The sequence below is a fragment of the Selaginella moellendorffii genome, unplaced genomic scaffold (assembly GCF_000143415.4).
Source record: "Selaginella moellendorffii unplaced genomic scaffold, v1.0 SELMOscaffold_3, whole genome shotgun sequence".
NCBI classification, from domain to species: domain Eukaryota; kingdom Viridiplantae; phylum Streptophyta; class Lycopodiopsida; order Selaginellales; family Selaginellaceae; genus Selaginella; species Selaginella moellendorffii.
The window spans coordinates 3,439,193-3,464,154 of NW_003314264.1; the positions used below are offsets into that span (position 1 = coordinate 3,439,193).

General features: G+C 45.3%; 6 protein-coding genes and 2 non-coding genes across 9 annotated transcripts; 3 read left to right on the plus strand and 5 right to left on the minus strand.

Moving 5' to 3' along the window:
- Nucleotides 1-2,649: 2,649 nt before the first annotated feature.
- On the minus strand, nt 2,650-5,316 carry LOC9655346 (pentatricopeptide repeat-containing protein At4g02750). Its single transcript, XM_024668509.1, has one exon. The coding sequence runs from the start codon at nt 5,314-5,316 to the stop codon at nt 2,650-2,652; it is 2,667 nt and encodes an 888-aa protein (XP_024524277.1).
- An 18-nt stretch (nt 5,317-5,334) lies between these two features.
- On the minus strand, nt 5,335-6,016 carry LOC112342852 (17.6 kDa class I heat shock protein-like). Its single transcript, XM_024665371.1, has one exon. The coding sequence runs from the start codon at nt 5,990-5,992 to the stop codon at nt 5,543-5,545; it is 450 nt and encodes a 149-aa protein (XP_024521139.1). The 5' UTR covers nt 5,993-6,016; the 3' UTR covers nt 5,335-5,542.
- A 359-nt stretch (nt 6,017-6,375) lies between these two features.
- On the minus strand, nt 6,376-8,348 carry LOC9655347 (protein SULFUR DEFICIENCY-INDUCED 2). Its single transcript, XM_002963772.2, has 5 exons — nt 8,033-8,348; nt 7,707-7,919; nt 7,460-7,615; nt 7,333-7,394; nt 6,376-7,273 (listed from the first exon to the last, which is right to left on the minus strand). The coding sequence occupies exons 1-5, from the start codon at nt 8,141-8,143 to the stop codon at nt 6,496-6,498; spliced, it is 1,320 nt and encodes a 439-aa protein (XP_002963818.1). The 5' UTR covers nt 8,144-8,348; the 3' UTR covers nt 6,376-6,495.
- Nucleotides 8,349-10,913: 2,565 nt separating this feature from the next.
- On the minus strand, nt 10,914-10,986 carry TRNAK-CUU. The gene has a single exon. It is a non-coding gene; the product is annotated as a tRNA-Lys (tRNA).
- Nucleotides 10,987-11,070: 84 nt separating this feature from the next.
- Nucleotides 11,071-13,425, plus strand: LOC112344199 (pentatricopeptide repeat-containing protein At4g02750-like). Its single transcript, XM_024668510.1, has one exon. The coding sequence runs from the start codon at nt 11,071-11,073 to the stop codon at nt 13,423-13,425; it is 2,355 nt and encodes a 784-aa protein (XP_024524278.1).
- Nucleotides 13,426-13,450: 25 nt separating this feature from the next.
- Nucleotides 13,451-15,412, plus strand: LOC112344200 (pentatricopeptide repeat-containing protein At4g02750-like). Its single transcript, XM_024668511.1, has one exon. It carries the CDS (start codon nt 13,451-13,453, stop codon nt 15,410-15,412), a length of 1,962 nt encoding a protein of 653 aa, XP_024524279.1.
- Nucleotides 15,413-15,415: 3 nt separating this feature from the next.
- On the minus strand, nt 15,416-16,567 carry LOC9655349 (ribulose-phosphate 3-epimerase, cytoplasmic isoform). Of its 2 annotated transcripts, XM_002963774.2 has the most exons (8): nt 16,400-16,563; nt 16,330-16,334; nt 16,220-16,282; nt 16,066-16,172; nt 15,914-16,011; nt 15,779-15,868; nt 15,681-15,722; nt 15,416-15,629 (listed from the first exon to the last, which is right to left on the minus strand). In XM_002963774.2, the coding sequence occupies exons 1-8, from the start codon at nt 16,508-16,510 to the stop codon at nt 15,474-15,476; spliced, it is 672 nt and encodes a 223-aa protein (XP_002963820.1). In that variant the 5' UTR covers nt 16,511-16,563; the 3' UTR covers nt 15,416-15,473. The 2 variants fall into 2 exon arrangements, with proteins under 2 accessions (XP_002963820.1, XP_024524161.1); XM_024668393.1 differs by having other exon boundaries at nt 15,416-15,722; nt 16,400-16,567.
- A 40-nt stretch (nt 16,568-16,607) lies between these two features.
- On the plus strand, nt 16,608-16,688 carry TRNAL-AAG. Its single transcript has one exon. It is a non-coding gene; the product is annotated as a tRNA-Leu (tRNA).
- Nucleotides 16,689-24,962: the final 8,274 nt, after the last annotated feature.

Here is a 24,962-nt window from a genome sequence, read left to right on the forward strand (position 1 = left end):
TAATACACAATACAATCCCTTCCACAGAGTAAAAATCCCTTCAAACAAATTATATATTGTAAGATTGGGAAAATGAATTAACATTATATCATCCATTTTATACTCTACAAGTGGATGATAATAAAAATTGTAATGCCATTGTTGTCCCACTTGTACATAACCCAAATTTTCAACAACTCCATTTGAACCAATGGAAGAATACTCATTAAATAATGATCCTAAAATTTTATTAACAACTCATAACATTTCAAATATAACCTCAAATGGTAATATCATACCATTTTTATATAGAAGTTTATATGGTGAAGCACCGATATAATTCATGACAAACTATTATAAAATAAAATAAATATAAAATAGTATGAAACAAAGGGGAAAAACCTTAAAGCCATATTTAATATAATTGCACTGTAACTAATTTGTATAAAGGAAGGTCAAATGTTTAATTCAACACCATCTATAACGATTGAAGCTCAAACTCAAGATCACATGTATGCACAATTAAGTCTGCACTATTCCACACACACATATATGTATGTATATATATGTATATGTATGTGTATGTATGTACATATGTATGTATATATGTATATATATACATGTATGTATATAGTTATTGTTATTGCTACACATTGTTATTTACAATTGTATCATGTAGTAAAGTTGGTCTTCATTCTTTATAAGCCAAATAATAAAAAATAAACTCAAACCTATATCAACTAACATAGACAAAATAATATTGCTATAAAAATGAGATTGGGAAGTAAATATTAAATGAATTGGTGCTAAATGAACCCCTTGATAGTACTTCCAAAAAAGAGATAAAGGGATTACTAACTTATTCAAGCAATGATCTTCCACTACTCATAGAAATATTTATTTGTTAAGACCTTCCATCACAACAACACTAATGCCATAGCCATAATTATATTTTCACCCTTGTCCTTTAACATGGGTAGCAATAGCATCAATCTCTATCAGAACATGAATATCTCCCATTAGGAGTAGAGTTGAAATATGTATAGCTATAAATGGGAAACATAATGTTTTATAGCATTATGTTAGTCAAATAATGCTATCAAGGGTAACTAGAGTAAGTGTACAAGTCTTATAAAATTTTGATAAAACATTAGCCACAATATGCCTAATTTGATTTGCTTTAAAATATTTTGCTTCACACGAAGCAAGAAACTTTAGAAGTGAACACCAAATTACATAATTAACTTAAACAACTTTTGACAAGGATTTTACAATTGTTAAAAAGGCATTGTCATAGTCATTAGCATATTTGAATGGGTGCTTAAAGATATACAATAAAAGACTCTAATTCACATAAATGGTTGCATTTATACCATTATATCATTGCAATGTTGTCAATTGAGAAACATGTGTAAACTTTGAATTTAGACTTCTTAAGAAATCATTTAGCTAATTTTTAACTCCAAATATCCTAAAACTCTTAATCAATTAAGAAAAAAATGTGATCTTTTATTTATGGGCCCTTTCCTTTTATATTTGAACCCTAATAAATCATTCTTTACTATCTGGGAAACTAGTGGGCATCATCCCAAAAGTTATAGATGGTATTCATTATGAAATGATCAAACCAATTATATATATCATTCTCAGAATTTTTATGGAAAAAATCTAGATGGATGCGAGGATTAGCAGCAAAGATAAAAAAGATGCACTATATGCCATGAAATCTACTACCAATTAAGTTTGATTATTCAATTGCAACTATACAACATTGAATCATTGCACCAATTGTTACTCTAAAATCAAAGAAGAAGGATATGATTAGTATGCTACTTTACTATGAAAATGAACAAAAAGAAAAAAAGTAAAAGAGAAGAAACAAATAGTCAAATCATATTTCAATTGCTATAAAAGTGATGTCTATGTGTATTCATTTGGATGGCTTTTATAAGCTCTATCACATTATAATAAGAGCTGCCCCTTAACTCTAACAATATGAATGTATAGAATATTGAAATATGTATATTCAATTAGCCTTAAAACCCTAGAAGAGTATTATCATGTTAATAATAATATATTCTCACAGTTTGAATTTATAATAATATTTAACTGAAAAACCTAGAAATAATTATGAAATAAAACTAAAATAAAAAATAAAACAAAAAATATGTTATAAGTGTTGAATGAAAAGTCAATATAAACACCAACTAATAGTTTATATTCATTTATTTCATATTTTATCGTTTAATAATGAATTCAGATATAATAACTAAAAGTGGTAGGTAAATAAAAAATTGGGTTAGATGAATATATCTAATTGCAAATAGATAAGTATTTCGTATATAAAATCTATATATTATGTAATAATTTAAATAAATTTTATTATTATATTTTGTTTCTACTTGATCAAAGATATATAATATCCTCAAAAATACAAAAAAATTGCACTATAAATACTACAACAAACTGAGTAATTTTATAGAAGTCACAAATCAGGAAAAAAAAAAAAAGACTTAATAAGAACAAAATATTAGAGGAATAGACATGGTTTATTTTGTAATGGACAAAAATATAATCTAATTTTGATTATTAAACTATCTTGTGTTGTTATATACTATCATATATTATTTTAATATAACTGCATTTTTGTAAATATAAATATGAGTAAAGCTACCAAATGTTTTTGCAAGAGCAAACACCACCTACAAACCTGTGAATCCTGTTGGCATCCTTCACAACAATCTCTCGTCCAACAACCTTGGACAAAAACTGGGTTGCGTCATGGCAGTCATAACACATTCTCAAATTCTTGGTCACCTCAACTTTGGTCCCAGGCTGCGTAGAAATGAAAGCGTAACCAAGCGCAAGCTTCTCACTGTGGCGGCACAGAAGCTCCTCTTTCGCTCTCTCCTCATCGCCGTCATCTCCCAGCATCGTCACCACATTAGTATTTGGAACATAGCCAGCCTCTCTCATGAGTACTTCCAGCCTCGCAAGCTCCTTGTGAACGTTCTCGATTTGGGGATGCGAGGTATCCCCAACAACGAATCTATGAAGCTTGCCTCCGACCCTCACCCGGCTTACCCCTGGAATCCGCTTCACGTTTCTCGTCAACATCATCTCCTTGACAAGTTTTACATCGTCTTCGTTTCCATCCCCACTGCTAAGAGTGTTGGCCAACAAGACGTGAAGAGAACCGCTTCTTGAGTCCAATTCCAGTGCTTTCTCTACCATACGCTTTGCTCTATCGCAGTCATTGAAGCTCCTGCAAGCTCCCAGAAATGCGTGCCAAGCTACCTCGTCCGGAACGAAAGGCATGTCGAGGATCAAAGCTTCGGCTTTGTCCAAGTGTCTTGCTCGCCCAAAGAGATCTATCATGCAAGTGTAGTGCCTCTCTGTAGCTTCGATCGCGTAGTCTCCCACCATCAAATGAAAGCAGTCCCTCGCGTCCATCACCTTCGCGACATGGCTAAAACCATCCAGGAGGCAAACGAACGAGACCTCGTTTACCTCAATTCCTTCCATGGATATAAACCGAAGAAGCTCCATTGACTCCCAGACCTGACCGTTTCGCGAGTATCCCGCAAGCACTGAGTTGAGCATCTCGGCTTGCCAGCACGGAGCCAACACTAAAACCTCGCAAGCTTTGCTAATTTGCCCATGTCTGGCATATGCCGCAGCGAGCAAGGTCCACGATATCGAGTTCCTCTCCATCATCCCGTCGAAAGCTTTTTTGGAATCCAGCGGCGTAGCGTGGCTGGCGTAGCATGAAAGCATGGCGTTCCATGAAACTGTGTTTGTTTTTGCCATCTTTCTTAGAACAAGCTCGGCCATCTCGACTTCCCCGCTCGCCACATAGGCGGAAAGAAAAACCGTCCAGAGAACGACATCCCGCTGCTCAGCATAAAAGAATCTTTCTTTGATTATATTCATGCTATCTCTTCCGGTGATCTCGACTATGCGCGTAGTACACGCCGTTGCATCCCATTGCGGCATCAAATAGAAGACCCTTTCCGCTTCAACAAAATCCCCAGCATTGGTATTTGCAGTGACGAGCAAAGTCCACATTGCTACACACCTCTTGGGGGCAATATCAAATGTTTCTTTGCACTCAATTGCGCAGCCATGCCTGGCCAAAGCTCCTAACAAAACAATGTACGCCACAGTGTCGTGTAGAGGCATCAACCAAAACGCTTTGCTCGTTTCGTCCACGAATCCATTGTGAGCGTATCCACGCAACAGCACCGTCCACAAGATCAAATTCCACTCGAGGCTACTGTCAAAAACCACCTTTGCTTGTTCCATCTCGCCAGCCTTCCCATAAGCATCAACGATTGCCGCTAAGTTGGCGGTGTTTATCTGCGGCATTTTGTCCAAGACGCTGGCCGCAGCATTTGAATCCCCTGCTCTGGAGAAGGCATTGAGCAAGGAATTAAACGAGACTATCGATCTGCCACCTTGCATGTCATCGAACTTTCTCTTGGCATCTGCGTCGTCGTGCGAAGGGCATGAGTTCCAAGAGACGGTGTCCCACTCGGGCATCTTGGCGAAAACGTTTCGGGCATCTTCGTCCTGCCCGGCTCTCGCCAGAGCCGCGAGGATCGTGTTCCAGGACACCATATCCCTCTTCCCTTCCATCCTCTCGAAGCAATCCATGGCTTCTTGGACGCGGCCACACTTGGAGTAGCAACTCACGAGCGCGTTCCACGCGACAGTGTCGACTTCTCGCGAGGAGATCCGATCGAACGCCGCCTTTGCATCCTCGGGCTTGCACTGCTCGGCAAAGACCCCGATCATGGCCGTGCAAGAGATCTTGTTGGCCACCACCCCCTCGTCCTCCATCTCGCGGAAGAGCTCCTGGGCATCGCTCCACTTTCGATTGTCGAGAAAGACCTTGAGCATGGTGTTCCACGAGTAGTCGTCCCGGGAAGCCATGCTCGCGAACACTCTGTGAGCTTCGGCGACGCCCTGGCACCTCGCAAACATGAGGATGATGAGATTGGAGAGGTATCTCTTGTTGGCCGAGAACACGGTGCCACTGGCGAGCACCCGGCGATGGAGAGCCTCGGCCTCACTCAGCCCACCACGAAAGCTTCTCAGCGTCGAGATACAATCCTCCGCTCGCGCGAACGCGGGCTCCCCGCGGACGACGTTGCGTGAACTTCCTCCGAGCTCGCGATCGCTAGGAGGAATGTTAGTAATTTCTTCTAGAACTTGCCGGGCCATCGCGCCGATCTTCTCGTCCTTCATCTTGTCACACATCCAGCGCAGGTAGCTTTCTGGTACTTCCAAGAGGGACTTACCCTTGTGCTTCCCGAACGGCAGGATCGTGTGCATTCCTTCGCAGAGATCAAGGAAAAAATGAAACTATAGCCATCAAGAACCCTAAACTCTCGTTCCATTCAAACATTTCTTTCTAGAGGGGGATTCTTCCTTTTCTACTCTACTTGGATCGTTCTTGGCTGTGGTCTGGCAGGATCGTGTGCATTCCTTCGCAGAGATCAAGGAAAGAATGAAACTATCAAGAACCCTAAATTCTCGTTCCATCTTTCTACAGGCTTCTCTACTCTACTTGGATCGTTCTTGGCTGTGGCTTGGCGACCTTTGGAACCGTGACAGTGAGAACCCCATTCTCCACTTGGGCCTTGATCCCGTCCACATTGGCATTCTCCGGCAGCCGGAATTTCCTCATGAAGCTGCCATAGCTGCGCTCCACGCGGTGCCACTTGTCGGTCTTCTGGGCCTCGTGCATCTTCCTCTCGCCACTGATCTGGAGGGTGCGCCCGTGCTCCACCGTGATCTTCACGTCCTCCTTGCTCAGCCCTGGGAGATCGGCCTTGAAGACGTGGGCGTCGGGCGTCTCGAGCCAATCCACGCGGGTGTTGGCGGCGGCGCTCGCGTCCCTGGCGACCTGCTTGGAGGGCTCGTTGCCCCCGCCGGACAAGATGGACGAGAGCTCCGGGAAGGGATCGAAGACGCCGCCATTGTCATTGCCGTAGAAGAAGAGAGCCATTGCCTCACTCTGCTTAAAACCTAGGAAAAGGAATCGCTAGAGATGAGTTCCTGAACGAGCCCTGCCTCGTTTTATACCATCCAGCGCTGGCAATTCTGGTAGATTCTAGGAGATTCTAAAGAGATCTAGAAGATTCGAAAGCATATGCCACCAACGGACCTCAAGATATTTAAAGTGTGGATGATGGCCCTCTCATAGAAATTCTGTTTAATGATGCCTCTTGGATTTGTTCTTGAGTAGAAACACTCCTCTTTCTTATCTATATTCTCAAGAAAGATTGGAACAAGTGTTTCTTCCTGTAAGGAGTAACTTTTCACGAACTTTTCCTTTGTTCTTACTGTATTCTTTGGAGTGAGATCTATACTTTGCACGAGTCCATGTCATGTTTCCACCCAAACGAAGATCCATCCAGATGCCATGGATATCCATTCAGGTGGAGTAGAAAGAAGCAAAATATTATATAATGTACAGACATACACAAGCACCTGGTAATATCATCTACCTTAGAGCAGCAATCCAGGAAGAGTCATCTCCTCGAAAACTTTTAACCGCCGCCCCGTCCAGCCTTGATCACACTCTTCGACGCTTTGCAGCTCGCGATCTCTTGCGGTGGTCTCCTCCAGATCTCGCAGGAGAGCATCGTCTGCGCTGTCAAAGCTGCTAGCCAGGGACCGCCTCGCGGCAGCCGCCCTGTCGTCCTGAAGAAGAACATCTTTCCAGGTGACCGATTGATCCAAAGCTTTCTTTGGCTTTTCCAAGCTGCTCGCGGGTGACTGCCGGGCGTAAGCTTTGTTTGTCCAATCGGAAGTGAGCGGCAACCGCGACTCTTGCTCGCTGCTCGAGGGCGGGCTCCAAATTGTTTCATGTTGCTCGTTCTCGGTCTCATAACTCCTCTTTCTCGAGATCTTAGCTTCGGAGGTCTCGTTATCGTCTCCATCGTCGCTAAACCCGGAGGTTGCAGCCAGGATTTCCGGGAGGTGGTGTTTCAGCGAAGTTCTAGCCGGAGACGATAAGGGGTTCCACGAGCTCTCGTCTACATTGAGTTCCACGGAGGAAGTCGTGGCCTTGGCACTCTTCCTTTGTACGGACTTCATCTCTCTCAGCTCGACCAGCACCTCCTGGGCTCGCTCGTACGTCTTGCGTTGCGAGGGAGATGCATTCCAGGCCGGGGGAGCCACGCTCTCGAGTGTAACCCTTGCATCGTGAAGCTTCCCTTGCTTCTGGAAGCAAATCCCGAGGTTGCAGACTTTGTTGCTGTCTGGCTCTATCGAGAGAGCTTTCCTGGATAAGTGGTTTTGTTCCATAGTGAGCATCGAGGCAATGGGAAAGAATCGAAATACCTGTAGACAGCCTCGGCAGCAATATAGTTCGATTGCTGCATATAAGCCCATCCCAAGTTTCCCTGCAATTGAGATCTCAATAAGCTCTCAGACCTTCGATCTTAGAATAGAAAAGCGATCTTCTCACCAGCAAGCGAGACGCCTCTTGCTCGATCGATACTTGAAACTTGCGTCCCTGTGATCGAGCTGTTTTGGTTCGCTTCCCGTTAAAAGCGAGACCTTCATGGATAAGGTGGAGCTTCCGTTTTAACAGTGCTATTTGGTCGTCGAGGCGTCCACACCTCTGCGTCAAGGCAACACCGACACTTTAGTCAAAGAAAATAATTAAATAGCTCTAAACTCGTCGAGAAGCCTGGCTTTGCAGTCTTTCCTACCTTGTAGAGATCCAAGAGCACATTATCCAAGGCTTCTTGTGCCTGATCCGTGCAACGATCACGCAGAGACTTGATCGCCTCAATCGCCTCCTCGGGCCTGTTCTGCTGTTTCATTACAATGGCCATGTCCTTGAGGGCGCTGTCCACACGATCTCCCGCATTGATAGCCGCCCAGAACAAAGCTATAGCTCGATCTGGATCCTTGTCGACAAGCTGCGATCAAGCAAGAGGAAGCTCAAGCTTTTGGGAGAGAGAGAGAGAGAGAGAGAGAGAGAGAGAGAGAGAAGAGAGAAGAGAAGAGAAAGAAAGAAAGCCACAACACTTACTTGGACGTGTTTGGCTTTGACATAAGGAGTGTCTCCCACGGGAATTTTGTGTAGAACATGAAAGCTCTCCTGGAAAGACGCCGAATCCAAGTTGTAGCGATCAATCCACATCCTTTGATCTTGCCTCCCTCTCAACAGCTCAAGCCAGGCGAGAATACGACCACGATGCGACTAAATCCTCCAATGCATCATCACACTCGATTTGCCGCTCGCATTTCTCGATTTGCCGCCGCTTACCTCGCCCTTAAACCCTAATCTTCCACGCGAATATAAGGTCAAGGATCGATGGATGTGTGTGTTGTGTGTGAGAGGGAGAGAGAAAGCTTTGCTACTCCCCTCCTCTACCGGTTTTGCCTCCATTTATATGTAATAATGTGGCCAATATCATTGGGAGCTCCGTACACCCGAAGAGGAGTTGCACTTAGACGGAAGGAGGACTAGATACATCCAAAACGATGCACCCAGTCTTGAAGCGTCGATTCGCAGCAACGCGGCGACACGCGAAAGTCTAAGAAGCCAAAGCCCGGTCGCGCTCCGTCGTACATGTATATTCCAAATGGAGCACCACTGGCGGATATTACAAGGATATCCCTTTATTTATTAAACCTGACTAGGTGCAATGCACAAGAAGAGGCATATTCGGTTTGGACTGCGGAGGCTTGGCCACGTAAAATTGTGTTTCTTTTTCGATATGCCTCACTCTTCCAGGCGTGGTTGGCAATGTATGAAGTGTTTCAAGTCCGCGTGGAAGTCTTCCAGGAACGCGTCAAGTGATTTGCCCTCCATGGCGTTTAGCGCAGTAAATCGTTTCGTTAGATGCTCCAGAGGTGACGACTCGTACTGGGAATATCAAAAAGTTTGGTCTAACCGAGTATAAGCGAAAAATTCGATATACCAACCTTGGCTTGCTGTGTTTTCTCGCACAGGAAGATTGCAAGCGTTGCGTCTGGCACCTATGAGAAATCACACTTGTAAGTTTCATGTCAAGGAAGAATGGAAAAGTTTGGAGTAGCTCTTACGAGTGCCTGGTTACGCAGGCATAGCCGTGCGCAGGCCGAGGCTGTTTTCATGAGACTCTCCAGCGTCGCCAAAGAGACTTCGTCGCTCTCGGAAGCTCTTCTCAGCAAGAGGTAGTATCCGCTTATCAGTTGCTGTGCTTCGTCAGCCATTGTCACGCTCTCGATGCTCGATGAGAGGCGGATGCGATGCCTGGCGGAGCCTCGGATTGCGGCACCTTCGCTGAAGTCCAGGATAAACTTCCGGATAGAATCTTCGCCGAGACTTTGCTCCTCGAACAGTGGAACAACGATGTCGAATTTGTTGAGGAGTTGGCGATGAAGCAGCTCTTTGCTTCCCTGTTTGAAGACTCCTCTCTCCCGGCGGGGATTCCAAGTCGCGTGAACGCCCCAGACGGTTGAGGTGCAAGGCACAACGAGCTCTGGACAGTTCTTCATGGTGAGCACCTCTTTGTCCATGGCGTCGCACAGTAGCTTTAACGCCTCTTTTGTAAGGAAGTCCTTGCAAACGTCGACGATGCAAACACCACCACTGCTCAAAGCTAAGCTCCCTGCGTGCAAGCTCCCGTGGTCAGCAGATCGACCGACTGTTGCTAGCAGCTGCTTCTTGTCACCGGAGTGATACACTGACCGTGTTGAGCATGCTGCCGCTGCTTTCAGCAAGGCCGTGATCGTTGACAGCGAACTCATGGCCGTGAAGAGTAAATGAATTCGCTTCCTGTTTGACTTCGTCTCTTGTAGCGTAGAAACCAGGCTGAGAATCACTGCCACCCTCTGGTACTTGGTTGAAAACCTGAGGTATCCACACTCCTGGTCTCCATAGAACTGTTCTGTCAAGAGCTCCAGAGAAGCTGTGCTTTCTTTCTCTGACCAAGGACTCAGGTCTCTGGGAACGAGCGTCAAGATATTGTTGGCCTCGATCTGAATTTCTCCAAACAAGTTGCTGCTCTTGGGCAATGAAGTCGGAAGAAAGCTCGTTGTGTAGACATGTCCCAGGACAGACACCGTGTCTCCGACATCGATCCTTTGAGTCAAATCGTCAAATAGATGAATTCGAGCAAGCGGCTGGTTTATCACGTTGCCTGTGGAAAGGCTGGGCGAAGGACCCAGAAGCACCTCCTAGAAAAACGTTCCAAGAGGTTCACAACACATAAACTTTATGAAAGAAAGAATTTGGATAGAAACCTGGTGACGAATGTATATAGCAGCCGACTCATCCTCATAGAATCCGGCAAAACAACAACGTGGGAGATGGATTTCTTCCTTGAGCTTGTGATAATCATCGTGGACGGAAGCGCAGCCCCTGCATTTAAATCTTCTCATGAATGGAGAGTATCCAGAAAAGTTACGTCAAGGAAAACGCTATGAAAAGCGAAGAGAGAAACACGCTGAGAAGGATATCTTACCGACGGTATGGACAGCATAGGCGACTCCAAAGACGTGAACGAGATTGCCATTGTCATCCATGCTACAATCCTTGCTCCTGAGGCGCTCCATTGGCGATACTTGAACCGGAGCGGAAGAAACCCTGATCCACAGCCGAGAACCGGACAGCTTGAAATCACGCTCTTCCCGATCGGAATCCACCCCCCGGAGCTCCTTCAGCCGCTCAAGCAGCGATATCGAGAGCTGTTGGGGCTGATTCAAGATCGCCATGCCGAGCTCCAAATCCCAATTCAACGCCTCGGAAGCATCGATCGGCACCACAATGCAGTCATCGCCTTTCTTTACCTTTGCAATGGCGTCACCGAGAGATCCATCGCGCAGCAACCACAGCAAAGCTCTGTCCGCCATCGTGGACATAGCTAGGGCTAGGAAAAAGCCCGCCAAAATTCAAATAACAAAACTAGCAAAAACTATTCTACAGCCGCCCGTGGGGCTCGAACCCACGACCACAAGGTTAAGAGCCTTGCGCTCTACCGACTGAGCTAGGGCGGCAATCGCGAAGACCCTTGGATGCCCATCTAAAGAAATCATTAACCTCAACTTACATAATTTCTAGATACTTAAGTAAAAGATGGAATGTGTTTGCTCAAGCTCCGAGCAGCAATCGATGGATTGGAGAACAGGCAGCGAACAGTCTTTGATCTCACATCGCATTGCGCATCGCTCCTCCAGATCTGTCGCAACGCCAAGGCGGCGGCATCGGAAGGACAGCGCCTTCACGCAGTCCTTGCTCGCTATGGGGTCGATCGATCCACCTTCCTGGGCAATCTCATCGTCCAGATGTATGGCAACTCTAGGAACCTGGCGGAGGCGTGCGCGGCATTCGCCCAAATCGCGCAGCGCAACGAGTTCTCGTGGAACTCGCTGCTGCTGGCATTTGTGCAGAGCGGGCGTCTGGACGATGCCATGAAATCGTTCGATCGGATGCCGCAGTGGGATGAAGTTTCATACAACACGATGGTTTCTGCGTACTGCCAGATCGGACACTTGCATCTCGCAAAGGAGATGTTCGATTCCATGTCCTGCCCAGGAGTTGTGACATGGACCACCATGCTCTCAGCATATGCCCAGAACGGGCATCTTGGCGAAGCAAGAGAGCTCTTCCTCGCCATGCCCGAGAAGAACACCGTGACTTGGAACACCATGATCCAGGCCAATCTCCGCGAGGGATTCGTCGAAGATGCCTGGTGCCTCTTCTCGGTGATGCCCTCCCGGGACGTTGTCTCTTGGAACATCGTCGTCACTGGGCTCACCCAGATCGGCGAGCACGCCGACGCCCACCTCGTCCTCGCCAAGATCCCCGCTCGGAGCATCTTCACCTGGAACGCGATGCTGTGCGCCAGCGTACACGATGGGCACCTCTCCACCGCGAGGATAATCTTCCGCGAGATGCCCGAGAGGAACACGATCTCCTGGAACGCGATCATCACTGGGCTCGCGCACAATGGCCAGCCGCAAGAGGCCCAGGCTGCGTTTGAGGAGATGGAGAAGAGGGACGTGATCTCCTGGACGTCGCTCGTCGCCGCCTACGCACAGATCGAGCGCCTGGATCGCGCGCGCGCGCTGTTTGATCGGATGCCCGAGCAGGACGTTGTGGCCGGGAATGCGCTGCTTATGGGATACGGGCGAGCCCGGCTGGTAGGCGAGGCTTGGGAGATCTTTAGCGCCACCCCTGCTCGAGTGAGCCTCACTTGGAACCTCATGCTCCAGGCTATGGCGGACAGCCGCTGCCACTGCGAGGACGCGCGAGAGCTCTTCGAGAAGATGGCCCGGCACAACATCGTTTCATGGACAACAATGCTTAGCTGCTACGCAGAGGGCGGTCAGGATCAATCGGCCAAAGAGATCTTCGACGCGATGCCTCAGAGGAATCTGGTTTCATGGAGCGCCATGCTGCGTGGATTTATCCAGAATGGTCATCTTGACAATGCCGTGAGAATTTTCTACAAGTCTCCAGCGAGGGATCTAGTCGCGTGGACGCTTCTTGTGAGCGCTTTTGCGGAGCGAAACGAAGTAGAAAAGGCGAAAAGTTGGTTCAAAGATATGCCACAAAAGGATCTAATTGCCTGGACCGCGATGCTCACAGCATTTGCCGTGAATGGGGATTTGGATCGCGCCTGGAATGTGTTCCACAGGCTTCCAGCGAGGAACACGGTCGCCTGGAACGCCATGATCGCGGCTTGCGGCCAGAACAACCAGGGATCACGGAGCTTGACACTGCTGGGCTTGATGGACGTGGAAGGGATCCATCCCAGCGCGACGACTTTCATCAGCGTGGCGGACGCTTGCACGAGCCTGACGGCGCTCAAGGAAGGCCGGCTTGTCCACCAGGAGATCACGCTCGCCAGCGGCGATCTCAGCTCCTCCGAGTCTCTCGGAATCGGCAACGCGCTGGTTAGCATGTATGGCAAGTGTGGCAAGCTCGACGAGGCGCGAGAGGTGTTCGCGGGGATGATCCAGAGGAGCGATATCACCTGGAACGCGATCATCGCCGCGCACACCCAGAACCACTGCAATCTCGGCGACGTCGCGGAGCTCCTGGAGTTGATGCTTCTCGACGGCGTGGCGGTGGACGAGATCACGTCCGTGAGCGTGCTCACCGTGTGTAGCCAGGCAGGGCTTCTCCTCCACGCCAGGGAGTTCTTCCACTCGATGAGCCGCGAGTTCTCCAGCGCTCCAGGGGCGGATCACTACGCTTGCATGATCGATCTCCTCGCGCGGGTTGGCGAGCTGGAGCAGTGCATGAAGCTGATCTGCGCCATGCCTTTCCAGGCGGATGGGATCTCGTGGATGAGCCTCCTGGGCGCTTGCAAGGGATTGGGCGATCTCGAGCGAGCATTAGTGGCGGCGGAGATGGCCGTGCGCTTGAATCCCGAGAACTCGGCGGCTTACATTCTCTTCTCCAACATTCTAGAGAAGGACAAAGGATGATCCGCGATCGTGGGCGAGCGCGTTCATGGATCGAAGCGATTGCATCCGGCTGCTCGAGTCGTGCAAGAGCCTATCGCTCGCGGAGACCGCCCATCGGCGCGTCCGCGAGGTTTATCCCGCGATCCAGGACGATGCCTTCCTCTCCAACAAGATCGTCCAGATGTATGGCCGCTGCGGGAGCGTGGATCGCGCCAGGATCGCGTTCGAGAGGAGCCAGAACAAGGATCCGAGCTCCTGGGTGTTCATGCTTTGCGCGTACTCGCAAAACGGGCACCTGGACGATGCGAAAGAGATCTTCGACCGGATGCCGGATAGGAATCAAGTGGCCTGGACCGCGATGCTTACGGGGTACGCGCGGGTCGGGGATTTGATCGAGGCCAAGCGCGTCTACGATCGAATGCCGGAGTGGGACGTGGTTTCTTCCACCGCGATGCTCAGAGCGTATGCCCAGAATGGGCATATTGTCAATAGTGAGAAGCTCTTTAGCGAGATGCCGGAGAAAAATCTTGTTTCGTGGAGTGTAATGCTGGATATGTTCTCACACAACAATGATCTTGCGAAGGCGAGACTTTGTTTTGACAATATGCCTGAGTGGGATGTTGTTTCCTCGACTACAATGCTTGCAGCATATGCCCAACACGGGCAATATTATAACGCTGAAGGGGTCTTTAACTACATGGAGCACTGGACTCTAGCTACTTGTTCCACGATGCTCGCAGTTTTTGCACAGAGTTTCCAGGTAGAAGAAGCTAGAAACTTGTTCTCGAGTTTGCCGCAAAGAGATTTCGCGTCGTGGATTGCTATGTTGAACTGCTATGCTCAAGTTGGTGATGTAGACCAAGCAAAGATTGTGTTTAATCAGATGCCCGAGTGGAATCTCGCCACCTTCACGGCAATGCTGAACGCGTTTGGAGCCAATGACAAAGTTGACGATGCGAAAGTCTTGTTTGATTCCACACCCGAGCTCGACATGGTACTTTGCACTGCCATGATCGAAGCTTATGCCCAGGCCGGGCATACCGTTCTTGCAAAACACATATTTGAACAGATGACTCAGCATGACATTGTGTCATGGAACTCGATGCTATCAGCTTACGTTAACAAAGGTGGCAGCCTCAATGGTGCTAGGGACGTGTACACTCGGATGCCGTGCTGGAGCGTAGTCACCTGGAACTTAATGTTTGTGGCATATACCCAGGAAGGGCATCTGGAACTGGCAAGGCTCTTGTATGAGGAGATTCCAGTCCGAAACCTAGCATCTTCAACGATTATGCTCGAAGCGTACTCAAGAAACGGCTACATTGAAGAGGCTAGTCAAATCTTTGCACAAATGCCTGTGCAAGATCTTGTTTCTTCCACAGTCTCTATCAATCTTTCTGCCCAGTGCAAGAATTTGTATTTGGCGAGAGAGATCTTTGAGAAAATGCCGGAGCGCAACGTTGTCTCATGGACCGCACTCTTGAACGCTTACGTTTCAAACTCCCAATTGAACTACGCGTTGTCTTTGTTTCATACTCTCCCTTCGCATACTGTTGTAACTTGGAACACCATTGTGGCAGCGTATGCCATGAACGGGCATTCCAGTACTGCGCTCTTTCTCTTCTACTCGATGAGGATGGCAAGCGAGGCTTCACCGGATGGAATCTCGCTCTTGTCCGTTCTGGTCGCTTGCAATCACACGGGAGACTCGGAGCTCGCAAGGTCTTTGTTCGTGTCAATGTCGCTGGACTCTGGGATTGGAGCTAGCAAAGAGCACTATGGCTGTATGGTTGATGTCCTGGGAAGAGCCGGTTACCTGGACGAGGCCGAAGATCTTGTGAACAACATGCCGTTCGAGCCCGATGTTCTAGAGTGGATGAGCTTGCTTGGAGCTTGTCGAGGCTATGGCGACGCTGCTAGAGGGACCAAGATTCTGGCCCGGATTGTGGCGCTGGATCCGAGAAACGTCGCGGCGTTCGTGTATCTCGCTAGAAAAATACAAAGTTGATCCTGTATGAATATGAATCCGTGCCTTGTTATTGTATGGAGGAAAGAAAAACGAGCCTATCTTAGTGAGCTGCTTGTGCAGTTTGGACGCTGTTTCGCATCAAGCTGATGACAGCAGCTGGATCGGGAGCTCCAAAAACTGAGCTCCCAGCGACAATACAGTTGGCTCCGGCATCGGCAGCTTGCTGGATCGTCGAAGGGCCGAGACCACCATCAACCTGTGCGCGGAAGATTTCAAGTAGGGAAAAAGAAAAACTGGTTTCTTGTACCTCGATGTCTAGTGAAGGATATCGAGATCGAAGAGCTTTCACCTGTGTAGAAAGAAGAGATTTACAAACGGGTTTCAGCACGAAAGATTGATTGTCACCTTGCTCATTGTCTCCGGCATGAACTTTTGACCTCCAAAGCCCGGCTCCACCGTCATGATCAGCACCAGATCAACATCCCCGCTATCCACCTGAAAGAATTGTTACACAAACTTTTCAAGTAGCTAAAAACTTACCAGAGGAAAAACTTCCTCCACGGGAGTTCCCGGCTTGAGGCAAACTCCGACTCTCATGCCGCTTTCCTTGACCTTCTTCGACACTCGGTCCCAGTTGTCTAAGAAGAAAAATCAAGCTTAAGTCATAAAAAGATAGCTGCAAGAGATGAAACCTCGAGAAGCTTCAATGTGGAAAGTAAAGCCTGACGCTCCGGCCTTGGCCAGAGGCTCCACATAGTCGAGTGGATTCGTGACCATGAGATGGCAATCCAAGTACGCACTGTACAAAAAGAAATAAAAAAATCCAGAGTCTCACTCGGCCTCTACCTCGTGTGCTTCCTCAGCGATTGGATCACCGGAGCTCCAATCGTCAAATTTGGAACAAAATGCCTGTGGGATCACACAAGATCAGAGCTCTCCTAGGCCACATTTCTTACCCATCCTGCAAAACAACGCAATTCTCTCACTCGATCTCAAATGCGCTCGCTCGCAGCTGGGATCACATACCATAATGTCCATGTGTAGCCAATCCGCGCCGCAATCCAGCATGCGCTGCGCCTCAGCTGCGAGATTGGCGAAGTCGGAGGAGAGCATCGAAGGCGCGATCTTGGCGCTCATCTTGCAAATTGATCACGCACTTCGCACCCTACAAGCCCTTAAATTTTTATCAAAGATTTCATAGAGAAAGGTTTAGCTCGCACGTTTGATACAAGGCGTTGACATGGCCGAGTTGGTCTAAGGCGCCAGATTAAGGTTCTGGTCCGCAAGGGCGTGGGTTCGAATCCCACTGTCAACAATCCCATTTTATCCTTGTTTAGGCTAGTTTTCTTAATACTATACTTAAACCAGTGTTTTTTTCTAATCATATTATTATTTATTTTATTTCTACAAAAATAAACCAAACTTGATTAATAACATCTTATCCAAAATCTAAGGCTGGGCACTAAGGCTAGGGAAAAATGAGTAGCTACACTCTACATCATCAAACCTTCCTTGGTTTTGCTCGTAGCATGGAGCAATCCACGAAGAATCAATCATGTCATACGCAAAAGGGTACAGTGTTCCAAAGGTGGCCTTCTTGTAGAAGCACGAGAACACCACCATATCCCCAGCTACCTCAAGCTTCCAATCGTGGTCCTCTTCCTCATGCATTGGCGAGCATGCCAAATCCCTCCACAGCACCCGCGACACAAGCACCCATCCCGCTAGCTCGTAATTTAACTCCCATATGGAAAATCCCAGCGAACGGTAAGTTGTAACGTCTTGCCAAAACACCAGCTGCGAGGCTAGATAATACTTCCCCTTGTACGTGAATACGAGTCGGCTTAGGGGCGTCCAACCTTCCCAATCACCTCCTCGATCGATCTCCGGATCAAGGTTTGCGATGGCCGCCCTGTCGTAGTGTGACCAGAGCCTGCTGCTAGGATCATACGCGAGAATGAGATGAGCCACATGGTAAGTATAGATCGCATTGCCTCGAAGCGGTGATCCCTGCGATGTGTCGAAGGAGAAAGGCAGCCCACTCTCCCATATCCCTGCCTTGGAGTCGTACTGCATAGGATAGACGAGGTACATTTTCTCGTCCGAGAAGAATTTCATACCATTCTCGTCAGCTGGGCCAGCATCACTATCCTTGGTGTAGAGCACCACAATCTGATACGACCCCTGATCTTGATCGTGTAGCATGGAGATCGTCAGGGAAGGAGGGGGCAATACGTCGCATTCCTCGATGGGTGGAGGAGGGAGCGTTCTCCAGGAATTGGTGATAGGGTTCCCCACGGCCAGCGCCAACGAGGATTCGTGCTCCATAAGCCTGCCACAGACCAGCCCATTTGAAGAACAAAGGCCCACGAAATGTGAGCCATGCGGTCCCATGGTCAAACAGCAGCTGGCTGGGCCGCCCTCTTTTGGACGCCACAGCTCGACATGGTTCTGCAGCGTCATCCGGTAATCGTAGTAGTTATCGAAATCGCCACTGGCAAGGGAGAGGAAGAAAACTTGAAAGGAAAGGACTCAAGAATCTGCATACTTATACGTACATGTCATCTGGCACCTCTGTTCTGACCCGGAGTGCACACCATAGTTGCCGTAGCGACGGGCTGGACGCATACACTGTGGTGAAGCGCCGCGAGAGCACCGCGCGGTACCATGACTTGCAGACGGCTCGCAGCCTGAAGAGATCTCGCAAGTTGTGCAAGAAGCTCAGGATGTAGAGCACCAAATCCTCTTCTTGCAAGCGCTCAAAAGCACCACAACAGCAACTCTGATCCATTTTGACCGCAGAGAGGAAAATGGAATGGGATTGTTTATTTTAAAATATGACAGATCTATTTGTGGCATTCTTGGTTGATAAGTTGAAGTTACAGGAGGTAACATTGTTCTTGATCCTCCACGGATATTGTGCAAGCTAATTCGAAAATGGGTCTGATTTGGGAGCAAGGAGGTGTGTTGAGTACATTCTCTGGATGGTACCGCGAGCTGGTGGTGCTTTAAGGGTGTTGTGATGGCTCCCATTCAATTGCAATTGGCTCCCCTTCAGGTTGCCGAGCTAGGCTAGCCATTAGATGCTCAAGGCAGGCAGCTTGCCAAACGCGAGTTCCTGAGTAGTGCTGGAAACAAGAGAACTTACAAGAATGGTGCTATAGTTTATTTTTCATACTACACACAGGTATATTCATAGTCCTATGCTTTTCAGTTGGGCATGACAGTAACTATAACACAATCAACATGAAGAGTTTGCAGTATTTCTTTGCATTTTTCCTTCATGATACGAGCAGTGTTGATGTTATACAATCTTAAAAATATTCTAAGAATATTTCTTTCTACCTTTCCATCTCACGTAAAAACTCAGCAAAATTTAAATAAATAATAGAAAGATCATTAAAACTACTTTTCATATAAAATATTTATAAAAATTAATAAATTTACTATTTTCAGAATAAAACTAATTATTAAATTTTATATTTTTGCCAAAAAATAGTTTCTTTTATTAAAAATTAAAAATTTTTGATCACTTTTGATCTGCACAATCCTTGGCAACCATGATTCTAAATTACAGTTCACAAACAACCAACTTATCTTGTAGATTCAAAGCTTTTTCCCACATGCTTGCAAGATAATTGTGCATCTAAAAATGGATTTAGTTACAAAAATAAAAAACTTTGCTTAAACCATTTTTACTTTTTTAACAATCTACGTTTTATTTTAGTTTTAATAAAAGAATACTCTCGAATATCCTAGGAATATAATAGGATATGCCTAGAATCTATTAATTTACCGGAATTTGGGAGCCAAGCACTCCTTCTGGCTACAGCAATTGGGAAAAACGGAGCTGGATTATGGACCGCTGGTTTGTGGATGAGCAACAGCCGCTCAAGCGATGGTAACGAGAAGATCTTGGACGGGATGGGCCCACGGCTCTAGGCGATTGTAAGCGTCTTGAGCTTACTCAAACAGAAAATGGAATGTGATTGTTTATTATGTTTGACAGATTTATTTGTGGGATTTTCGGTGTTTATACAGCAGCTCTAGTAGTATTACACATAGCAGCAGCCGTTCTCCACCGATGGGCTATTTTTTATGGAGCGCACACTGAAACATTGACCACGATAGGCGAAACCAGCTCCTTTGCAGTTATGGAGGCTACTTCGATAGTGAGTCTGACTTTGCAAGCAGGGAGGTGTGTTGAGGACATTTTCGGGATGGCAACTTGCATACAGAGCTTCCCCGCGAGCTGATGGCGTCTTGGGAATGGCGTCAAGGCTCACATTTGTGTCCCTGTGAGGTTGATGAGCTGATGTTGCCTCTCCAGTGCTGTTGAGGCTAGCCGACTGCTGCCCAAGAGCAGGCAACTTAGGAAATTCGAGGTGAATAGTGGGAGAAACAAGTAGAGAAGTTGCAACAACAAGAAGAATAAGATATGCTGCCATTATTTATTTTTGATAGTAGACATTGGAGTCATATTTATAATGAACTATAAAGAGTTTGCAGTACATTCACAAGCTTTATTTCTTCACATTCTTTTTGCATGATATGAGAGGTGTTGACCAGTTGTTCTTATTGCTCCATAGGTTTTTTTGGCGAATTTGTATCATTCAGAAATCCCGCAAGTAAATGTAGATTAAATCTTGGCAATAAGAGACAAGTTAAGCTTGGCTTGAAAACTTTTCTAGAAGTGGAGACATTGGCAGTTGATATGGATTGCCACCATCGCCTTGAGTGGCCTTGCAAGCACCCTCAAACGCTTTACTACAAATAGTCGCCCATTCCATCTTTGTCCATCAACAGCTTCGTCACTCCCCTGAACATCCCACCTCAAGAAAACTTCTTGATTGAGAGAAAAAGAAAGAAAGAATGGAAGGGCGAGTTTCTTTCGCTTGATCATGGCTTCCAAATCTGGCTGGCGCTAGAATGTTTTCCATGTTTAAAAGAGTAAACTTGGTATGGGTATCACGTCAGCAACAATGGACAGCCCCCGCAAACTTAGTAGATCTTGTCCCACTCATCATCATAAAACAGAAGAACTCGGAAGTCCGACGCTGCCACCATATCTCCCATTCGGGCAGTTCATCTTGAGCAGTGCTAGGAGCCATCTGTATCACTGTATAATCTGACTAACTCACCGGACAGTCGTGGGATTTCATTTCAACGTGAAGCTGTGGTCTCATGTTCCAGTGCTTTTTTATCCTTCACATCTCCTGCAGAGACCACCTCCTAGACTCTGAAGATGGTTTCTCCAGATCATTATAAACTCGGCAGGAAGGTAGCAGCTTGAGAATTAGATCACCTTACCAAGCCTCTGGCGGAGGGCGATGTGGCAGTTCCTCGTCCCAGTCATGCTGGGCTGAAACCTTTGAGCTTCGTTCATACCTGAACCTGACATTGAGCTCCAGCTGCTTAAAATTTGGAAATGCGCATATCAAAACTTATTGGATCAGCTGGTTTAGGATTGTAGGCAAAAACGTGACAAATGTTTATATGGGTTTAAGGATTTTGAACAATGTGTATTAGAATAGCAGTAGTGGATATACCTAAAATATACTTAGAATTATGGGATATTCTAATCATCCTTCTATATTTAAAAGAGTAAGGGTGACATATTCAATCGAGATTCTTTTCGAGAGATGAAGACACGTGGGAAAAACAGCTGATAAATCCAATTGCCAATTCTATATCTCCAAAGCTACACTTGTCTGAAATTGTATATCTTTGAATCTGCTGTCCTATTCCAGCTTGAGTTACAGCTTTTGATTTATTCTCTAACCAGAAGATCCTTAAAAGCGCCGAGAATTGTGAATATGAAAGCAATGAGTGTTCCAATTCGAGTGTCATCCTGCACTCACACAGCAACAGATCTAATGTTCATCACATATCTTGGTTGGTTTGTGTGCTCAATGACACTGACTAACAGACCATTTCAGTATTTCCTTTAGCAGATCCCAAACTGCAATAGAAGCATTGCTACTGTAAGAACAAAAATATTATTTTCTCTTGTGTTTTAAAGTTACTGCTGAGGTCATGGGAGCAGCAGCGCCTACAATTTTCAGACTCAAAGTAGGAGCAAGTAACTGATTTTCCATTCTCGCCCTGTTTCTTCTTGTTTGTACTGTTTTCTAGAAGATTAAGTGAAACATTTTGTCAAGTATGCCTTGTAAACCTGATTGGAAGCTTTGCTCAAGATGAAAAAGAAAACACTCTCTGGCACTGTCCAGCTTCCAGTGGAACTGTGGAAATGGATCAAGTTTCTCTACTTCCTCATCTTATTGTGTCCCACTTATTGAATTGTGAGTGATTAGAAAGCTCTTTAAATTTATGATAACGAATTAAATATACAAAATTTTAGGAGACCACTACTTCACTTTGGTTCTTTGGAATGATCCTGGTGAAAAACTTTGAGGCTTACAAAAGTGAACACTCAGAAGCAATCACATGTGGAAGCAGTGTTTTAAAACTGATTACATGGTCCTTGCATGTTTATGGTCTAGAAGTCTACCCCTTGTCCCACTTGTCCATTTTGATTCTTTGGAGGATGAGAGAATGTAGGAGCTGGAAGACTACGCTGTTCAAAAGGCCGAGGAGACCACGGCTGCCAATTACAAAGCTCTCAATCTTGCTCAATAGATCACTTCCGTCATGCTTCATGAGCAGTGCTCATCAGATCTCGCACACTCACAATACTGTTGTAGACATTGATCACGAACTTAGCTGAGTCAATGACACTTTCTATCTGATTTCTCTTACCCATCACTTTTGAAAGTTTCATTGGATTCCATGGTGAGAAACTGCTCGGTAGTCTTGGAGGCCTTTTTTTGAGGACCAGACTCATAACATAGCAGGACCAATACTTTCTCTATGTGATTCATTCAAGAGAAAAACCTATCATATGGCGCAAAGATCCACTTTGGGATTGAACTGGAGTAACTCCAGAGGTGTGACTCATTACACAGCAGCCCTTGCTGACTCATTGTTCATTTCTGGGTCACATCATCTCCAAAGCCTCATCTTTTGTCACCCTATTTTTGGCGGCTATAACTTGGATATTGCTGGTTCCAGCAGAGACCTCTCTAGGAGTCGATAGTGTCTCCTAGATTTCCAATCCTTCTCCTGATGAGTAGCAAGCTTCCAGATTGAATGAGCAGTAAAACTTGCTTAGAACTTTTTACCATTACTCAACCCTGAGATACTCTTTGATCCTGGGAGCTGCCTACTTCTTCCCCAAAGAAAACAATGTTGTGAAAGTAGGGCTTTGCAAGGGAACTCTACTCTGGAAGCATTGAGAGGATAAAAACTAGCACCTCATGGCTACCTCTGCATAGTATCATTAGATACCATGAATCTAAGCAGTAAGAAAGCTAGGAATGCAAGCTAGGAGCATGAATGTTGGGCTAAAGGACCTGTTTCAAATGGCAAGAGCATGAATGGATATGTCAAGATTCGTGCTTGAGGTCGAGCACATGCCATGCGGTCATGTCCTCGGTGGGGCAGGACATGGCTACACTGTTGTCATTCATGCTTTTTTCTAACTGTTAAAAATGTTTTCTACACTAAGAAGCCTTTCTGTTGGCAGTATGGCACAGACCGATTGTGCTCCATAGAAGGTACAAGTCCTCCAAGGCTTCAAAGCTGCAATGCCTGCTTGGCTTCAATCAAAACTTGTCTGGGTAAGCTATGACAATCTAAAAACGTTAAATCTATTAACCACTTAAGTAACACAAGTTCAGGAAATATTATTAGAACCTCAAAAATGAATAAATATTAATTTACAGAATCATTAAAGTATATTTTTATATCAGAAAACTAATTTACATTTACAGAGTTTTATATCTACTTCCCATCAGAGCTGGGATCCCTGATTTTATTTTCTGCTGGAATCCCTGCTAATCTTTTTTCATTTATTTTTAAATGATTACAAATTAAAAGCAAATTAATTATTTGTAAACTTGATTTCTCTTATAAAAGGCTTTGTGATTATTATTACTCTTATAGATTTTATAAATGCTCATAATAAATCTTAGAAACATACAATACACACTAATTTATTCTATGTTGCACTATTAGCTATAAGTTTTCTATCCCAATAAAATGTTTTCAAATACTTATTTTGGTCCAGGGCAGCGGAGCTGGATTCCCTGCTAGTATAAATATATTTATAATTTATAAACTTCCCTAAACATTTCCTAGTATATTTTAGTATCTGTGTGTTTATAAATTATGAACATGTTTATAATTACAATAATTCAGCCTAAACTATTTGTAATCACAATTTTAGGGGAGGTACGGGAGGTGTATCTTGGGGTGGCCGGCCTGGTAAAAGTTTTTTAAAGTTTTAAATTTGCAAGCTTGCAAAATATATTTTAAAAAAAATATGTATGTTTAAATTGTTGTGACATATATGTGTGACTCACAAAATAATATTTTAAGCACAATTTTTATCTTATGCATTGCCCACCACATATGCATGGTAAAGTTTAAATTAATACCACATATGCAATTTTATATAAATGGTTAACTTTATGTGTTTCTTACTAACAATGCTCATTCTTTAGTTGTTTTTCCTTGCATTGTGTAAATTTTAACTCCATGTTGGTTTTTTTTTACATGTCAACAAGGTTTAGACCTAGGGCTTGTGGGCATGATATTTTTCAGCACATGAGCTAGATTTCTTAGCACATTTTGGATATTGTAAGTTAAGCTCACCATCACATTTCTTTGGTGAGAGTAATAAAAAACCCTTTACACAACAAACTATTACAATGTCAAAAACTTCAACACATAATTAAAAATGTGAGATTAAGAACACAAGAAATCCACTTAAGAACAGTAGTACAAAACAATATTAAAACTGCTTTAAACCATGCAATACAAAGGCTAATGCCAAATTTTTGAAGTTATATGACTACTCTCAAGGTGTGTTCAAGTTTTATTGCTAGAGAAGAAAGCAAGGAGATGGATGGAAGTTTCATGAAACTAATAGCACTAGAGCAAGGTATGGATTTGCATTGCTAAATAGCTCAAAGCAACAAAAGTGGAAATAGGGATTCAAAGCTTGCAACAATGTTGGGGCTTGGTAATTGGGATGAAGAGCTTATATAGAGATTTATCACTGTGGATTGGAGAGCAACTAAGTCATAATAATGTGTCTAGTTGACTTTTATTGCAAAGTTGGAACTATGGTCTTGGCTCAACAAGTTTTTGACTCAATACCATCAAAAAATCTTATGACCTAGACAATACTTGTAGCTAGATATGGTCACCAAAGAAATGTTGCCTTCATATTTAACAACTTTCACATTATGTAAGATCCCAACCTTCATTATGATAACTTTATATTCCTCTTGATTATCAACTCTTGTAGCCATGTGGGGCTTGTGAAACAAGGAAAGAAGTGTTTGTATGCAATAGAGATGAAATATAGGATTTTTTCTGGGCATGAGAACTACCATGGAGTGATTGATCTCTTGGGACAAGTAAACCAATTAGATGAGGCAATAATGGTGTTAGAATCTATGCTTCTAGAGTTGAGTTGTGTAACTTGGGTTACCACTCTCAGTGCATGTAAGAAGTGGAAAAA